At 43.3% G+C, this 6,712-nt stretch overlaps 1 protein-coding gene across 2 annotated transcripts in view; it reads right to left on the bottom strand.

Moving 5' to 3' along the window:
• The window catches only part of abcc1 (ATP-binding cassette, sub-family C (CFTR/MRP), member 1), a 35,990-nt gene extending 30,073 nt beyond the window's left edge, over nt 1-5,917 (bottom strand). The window contains exons 1-2 of one of the 2 annotated variants that reach the window (XM_042000945.1): nt 5,670-5,917; nt 3,487-3,663 (exon numbers count right to left, since the gene is read on the bottom strand). In XM_042000945.1, coding sequence (XP_041856879.1) covers nt 3,487-3,663; nt 5,670-5,717 — 225 coding nt within the window. In that variant the 5' untranslated portion in view covers nt 5,718-5,917. The remainder of the gene's footprint in view (nt 1-3,486; nt 3,664-5,669) is intronic. The other variant, XM_042000937.1, reaches the window with a different exon arrangement.
• Nucleotides 5,918-6,712: the final 795 nt, after the last annotated feature.

Genomic DNA, 6,712 nt, shown 5'->3' with positions numbered 1-6,712 from the left:
CGTTCAGTTGTTGTGGAACGACTCCCACGGTCAGACCGGCTCCTTCACAAACACACTTTTACTCTGTGGCTTTCAAGCACGTGCCAGTTGTCTTCGGGCCTAATCGTTACCCTCTGTATGTACTTTACAGCTCCTATGTGGTCAATTAGATCCTTATTTGCATTCCTTGTTCTTTATTTGTACGGTTTTTATGATTTTTTCTCTTTTTAATTGATTGAACAGCACTCTGGTCAGCCAGTATGATGCTTTAGAAATAACATGGCATGGTATGTGACATACGACATCTTGGTGTCAGGACAACAATCACCATCTTAACGTCAACAAAACTAAGGACCTGATCAGAGGTCGGCGACCCGCGGCTCTTTCATCCCTCTGATGCGGCTCCCTGGCTTTTGAAAAGAATGAACTGTGTATTCAGTTAAAATGTATTTTCACGCTTTGCTGAAAGTAGTGAAAAATTTCTGAGCAGCAAAGGACTCAGACGTCCTGAGCTGGAACAGTCAGAATGGCTTGAAAAGCTACACTTCATAGACATGACAGCACCTGAACATGCTGAACACAGCTCTTCAGGGAAAAGGACACACACCTCAGAGGAGGTTCGAGCGCAAGCTGATCGTGTTTGCCAGAGATTTACAGAAAGGTATCTGTCTCACTTCCCCAGTTTGAGAGAGTTCAAAGAAGCTCAGATGAGAAATTCAGAGTATTTACTGCAATCACTGCAAACATCGTTAGGGAAACGATCCTGTGAGTTCAGACACAGAAGACAAAGTCATTCGGGTGTCCAAGTTTAAACGCTTGACAGCAGACCTTGAAGCTGTTCTCGCTCACAATCACACGTGATATCGAAACCTTCTCCAAACCGGAAAAACCTGTGTTCAAACCTTGGAATGCTTCCCCCGACGTTCAGGTGAACATGAAAAAGTGTGCTATGTACTTAGAGTCCTGTCGATCTTTAGATTCACATATATGTAGCAGGTGTTCTCCAAAGTGAACTTTATTGAAAGCAAACATGGCACACGCCTCACAGATGAGCTTCCAGCCCCGAGTAAAGATGAAGGTGATACAGACGCTGTACGCTGAGGTTCAGGAGCAGAAATAACATTAACCAAGTATGACAAACATTTTAACTGCCTTTTATTTTGAAAATATTCATACTTTTTCATTGTTCAGTGAAATAGTCCTTTTATTTTTGGGGTAGACCGCTGCCTACACGTGCCAGACGGTCCAAACGGCTCTTTGAGTGGTACAGGCTGCCGACCCCTGGAACTGACTGTGGACTTCAGGAGGAGGCAGAGGGAGGAACACGCCCCCCTTTCCATCAACAGGGCTACGGTGGAAAGAGTCAAAGCTTCAGGTTCTTGGGTTCACATCAGTGAGGACCTCACCTGGACTCATCACACTGGCTTTATTACAAAGTCAGCCAGACAGAGGCTCTTCTTCCTCCAACATGGACATAAGACTTCTTAACGCTGTCAGCAGCAACACCACCTTTAAAAAACAACATCTTCTCATTGCTTATTTTATATTTTACTGTATAACTTATTTTTTATTATTTTTACTATTTTTATTGTGGTTTATATTTAATTTAGATTGTTAGGAGAGTCTGGGATCTAAGAATTTCACTGCCAATGATTATTGATGTAACTGTTGTGCAATGACAATAAAAATTCATTCATATGTATGAGGTGCTCAGTCGCATCGACACTCAGAAAGCAGAGGGAACCTGATGGTAATAATCTGAGCAGTAAGTACAGAGATCATCTCGTCCGGTACATCGTTTACACTGGTGCACGTCAGAGCTCAGCTAACAACTTAGTAGCCTTGTTGTTATATTTAGTAGAGCCTGGCTGATCGGCAGATACAGCCCTTTTCAAAATAATCATAATGGGCTGGAGCTTTGCCGATTAAACACCGGTATACATACACACTGATGCAGGTGCAGAGTGATGCTGGCAGACCAGGTTGTGGAGCTTCAGGGCCAGCAGGTGTTAAAGGCTGAGCTGAAGTCCACCTGCAGCATCCTAACACAGGTGCTGCGATGCTGCAGGTGAGTGCAGGCCGTGTGAAGCGCTATGGAGACAGCATCCTCCGTAGAACGGGTCTCCCTGTAGGCCAGATGCAGGCTGTACAGGCCGGCAGGGATGGCCTTGATGTGCTTTAGGAGGATCCGCTGGAAACCTTCATGATGACTGAGGTGATGGGTGGTGATCACTGAGGCAGGTCATGCTGGTTTTCTGGGCACAGGAACAATGATGGAGGACGTCAGGCAGACAGGAACCCTGGAAAGCTGCAGGGACAGGTTGACAAGGTCCAGAAAATCTTCTGCCAGCTGCTCTGCACACGGTTTTAGTGTCCGACCTGAGACCTGATCTGGACCCTAAACCTTGCTGACGTGGATCCTCGGCAGGGTGGAGGTGACTTGGTGCAGCTGCAGGGTAAGAGGCTGATGCTGCCTCTGGCTGTGGAGGTGAGCAGGACTTCAGCTGCATGGCTTCCAGTTGGGAAAACCGGGATGGTCTTTGTGGGTAGGACAGCATCAGAAGTGAACATAGGACAGCACAGACGAGGTGTTTTCCTCCACATCAGCATCGTCTTTGAACCCTCCCCAGTACGTGTGCTCACAGCAGTCCTGACAGGCTGAGGAAGCCTCTTCAGTCCAGACCTGGATGCTTCTGGTGGTGGTTTGGTCCTGCAGATCAGAGGTCTGCAGGCAGGGGATCAGCTCCACATCCCGAGGTGAGGAGCTGCTGCAGCCTTGTCTGCTCCTGGAACGTTCTAGTACCTGCTCCAGTATTTTAAAGTTGGAAAGTTTATGAATTTGAGGAATCTGGGAGAACAGATTTTAATTCCACGTGGTTAAAGTCCCCAGCCACCATCCCAGCGTTCATCTGCCCGGTAATCAGGCAGTACAGCTGCTCCAGCACTAACTTACTGCCGGATGTTCCAGGTCGGGGAGCAGAAGGTTCCAGTAACGTTCGTAGCTGTACACCACGAGTTGTGAGGGTACAGCACCAAACCTCCGCCTCTGGTCTTACCCGGAGCTGGAGACTGGTTGGCATGGAGTAGAGAGCGCCGGCTAGCGCCACCGCTACGTCGGTATTACTGTCCAGCCAGGACTCGGTGAAGAGAATTGAGAGAACTTGTATTCATACAAACACAAGCTCCCATTAGCCACCAGAAATGCTTCACTTTAAGAAGCAAAATTATTAACACACAGAACACACACCCCATAAAGCAACAACAGCACATTCAAATCTGGATCGGGACCTCTCCAACCAACTTGACCGCCGCACATACATTCACACACAGCCTCAGAGGGCCCTGGCTTCCGAAGTGTGTGCGAACCACAAGGTGAAGGTGCCTTACCTCATCCTGATTGGTTTAGAGTTTCTCTACCTGAGCCTCCCGGTATCACGACCCCACCGCCATCATCAGGCTACGCTCAGATTGACAAACATTAATCACTTCATCAGAAACTTGACTCACGGTTTTTGCTTTGTTGAGGTGACTCATACATATGTAGCCCCGGTCATGGCTGCAGAGGTAGACGAGGTAGATGGGGGCACAAATCCAGAGGTAGACGCATGGCACCCACACCAGGACAGTGTTTTGGAAACACTGGGTGAGGTCTGGATTAGAAGTATTCCACGTACGGTTCCAGTCCTGGAACAGAAAAAGCAAAAATGATTGATTTATTATTCCAAGAAACTGCACACCTAACTGAGCAGCCGTTAAAATAAACCCAGTTATCCTCTGAGGCTGCAGTGCTGAGCTCCGGCCACTAGGGGCAGCGGAACGCCAAAACACAACCATTCTTCCACCTGATTATTTAACTTGGTTTCTAATCATGACACCGAAGGGAAGAGCTAAAGGAAGTGAAAATATTTACATGGCTGCGTACGTCATGTGGCCTGATGAGAAATTTATGCTGAATTATAATTAAAAATGAGGTTTGGCACTGAGTAAACGTCCCTCTCCACCCAGCTTGACACGTTTCCATCGGTAATGAAACAAGAGAAAGAATCAAACTTAATTCCTGTCATCGACCGTCGACGATGCCTGCTCTTTATTAGCTCTTTGTTCGTCCTGGTTAGACAGAGAGGGACGCCATAAATCTCATTATATTAGCTTGTAGAAACTCTTTATGGATATTTGCTTTTAATACATTTGCTGAGACACTTCATTAATTGGGATTTAAAAAATTATTACATACTTGAATACCTTTGAACTCTTTTATCATTTTTTTACTTAAAAATGTAATAAATTCCCTGATCCCTGCATATTTATTTATTTTTCCTACTTGAATAATTCCTTGACATTAGTTACATAAGAGCCTCTGAATGTTTTTTCTTTTATTGTTCTTTATTATTTAATTTATTCTAACGAGTTAATTCCATGACAGACTTAATGGCCACTGGATTTTATTCGGTCTTGTTTTTCCATTTATTCCAAAGTTTATTAAAACTCACCACATGATATTCTCTAACATAAACACAGACGTCTGCACCACATAGAAGGTTGTAAAATGAAGAGTCAAAGAAACCAAGTTTCTACGAGTGGTTGTGGATGAAAACTTAGACTGGGAAACACATGGCAAAGTGAACATGTGAAGACCAGTTCCAGGACCTGCTGGATGCCGGCGCTGCGTATCTGTTCCCTGGCTGTGGTCTGGAGCAAAACAGCCATACATCAGCTTTCATTTAATTAAGGAGACATTAGAGCAGAAACCGTTTGAAGAGCCTTTATTTTCCACATTAAAACTGTTCCACAAGAAAAGGTTCACCAAGTTATAAATAAAGGTTCATTAAATCAAGTTAAAATTCCAGGATTTAGAGGAATGTTGCATTTTATAAATCATGTTCAAAGCTCACAAAAAGACACCGAAGTTTGAATAATCGAGACTGTAATAAAAAGAGGAACGTTGTTCTGACTTAAAGGAGATCTCTGAAAAACTAACATTTAGGTCTTGAGCTGAGGAAAAGCTGCGTTTCAGTGAAGGGAGGTCGTCTGTGGATTAACTTCAATAAAAAAAATGGAAAAAGTAGAAAGTGGAGTTGCCTTTAAGAAAGAAATGAAAACCCGAGCATTGAAGAAAGATGAAGAAAGGTCCAGCAGGAGGCTGGCTGGGCCCTGCGGCTCACCTAAGAGGCATGTCTTAGTACATGTTAAATATAAGGCTGTAAACGTGATAAAGAGGCAAAGAAAAGTTTTATTCTTCTTCCTGCTCATTTTCATTACGTCACAGGACTTCGTTTGACTTTTATTTTGTTAAAATGGGTTTTAATTTAGTCAGTTTGTTGAAAATAAAAAAGGACTATCTCTGGATATTTTTTTAATTTACTTATTTTAAAATAAAATAACTTCCCTGGTGTAACAGATGGAATTTCATCTCATTTCGACCCGTTTCACAACCGGGTCACTTTCATCCCAGCGCGAGCTAAAACAAACATCGTCATACCGGACGCATTAGAGCCAGAACCGGTCCGGTCCTGTTCGTGTCGGGACGTGGTAACACCGGCTCTGTACATCACGTTCCTTGTGGTGTGTTTGACAACCCGGCGCGCGAGTCGTGATGAAGCGGTAACCTACCGGGGTTAACTTAGCATGTACCGGTACTAACAACAACCGGGCGACTTGAGGAGAAACATGAAGGTCGTGAAAAAACTCACCCAGAATGGGTCGGAACTGTCCGGACCGCAGAACCTGTCAAGCCCCATTCGCTGAGACGCAACACAAGTCCGAGTCCAGTCACTGCGGAGTGTTTTTCTCAGCTCAGCTGTTGTTTTGTAACCAGCCTGTTAAGATAACCGGAAGATGGCACCGCGCTCTTCTTCGTGGGTAAGTAACTATGACAGGGGAAGACTGGCAGCGCCCCCTGCAGGTGGAGCTGGTGTACTACTGAAGTGAGGTGGAGACAACTAATATTTCACTGTAAGAAAAAATGAATGGGTCACTAACTAGTTAATTATTCTGGTAAAATCTCATCTCCACAAGATTTAACGAGACCATTTTTTTTCTTTTTAAGTGTTTAAAGTAGAACTCTAAAATATGCTGAATGTATGTGATTAAAAAACAGCAAAAATAAATACAAACCAATTTTTCAGAGAACTGTGATACATTCAGGGTTAGAGATAAAAGGCATTACAAAACGTCATTAATATATGTTTTTTCTTTTGTTTTATTTAGAACTTTATGTTATTTTACTCTTGACTTTTTGTAGAGTGGTACACATACGTTCAAAGATTATATGGATTACGATGTACCATGTGATGTGATGCCAGTTTCTTAAATGAAAATAAATATACCCATCCCTGTCCTTAGAATGAAGGTGCACCTCAAGTTTTTTACTTTGAAAATGTCATTTAGTTTCTGGTGTTTTATTAATTAATAAGAGAACATTATTTTTGTATCATGTGTGATGTGGGACCTGCAGCTGTCTGATAAATCTGACATGTCCCCCTAGATATGAAGTGAAGTGAAATTACAAAGGTTTATTAAAAAAGAGCAAAGAAAGATTAAAGTACCTCAAATCTGTGCTGATGTTGTAGTATTAGATGGTAAATTTACTGTGGAAACAGGTTATTCTGGATCCTTCATGCAAAGCTGAAAATTTACAGCTCGTCCACACAAAGTCTCATGGAAAATTTAAAATAACTACATTAGAATAAAATATTTCACACAAAAATTTGCTTATTGTAAGTGGAGCTCTGCA

This window comes from Melanotaenia boesemani, chromosome 2, assembly GCF_017639745.1.
Source record: "Melanotaenia boesemani isolate fMelBoe1 chromosome 2, fMelBoe1.pri, whole genome shotgun sequence".
Lineage (NCBI taxonomy): Eukaryota > Metazoa > Chordata > Actinopteri > Atheriniformes > Melanotaeniidae > Melanotaenia > Melanotaenia boesemani.
This window is presented reverse-complemented; position numbering and strand designations above follow the sequence as displayed.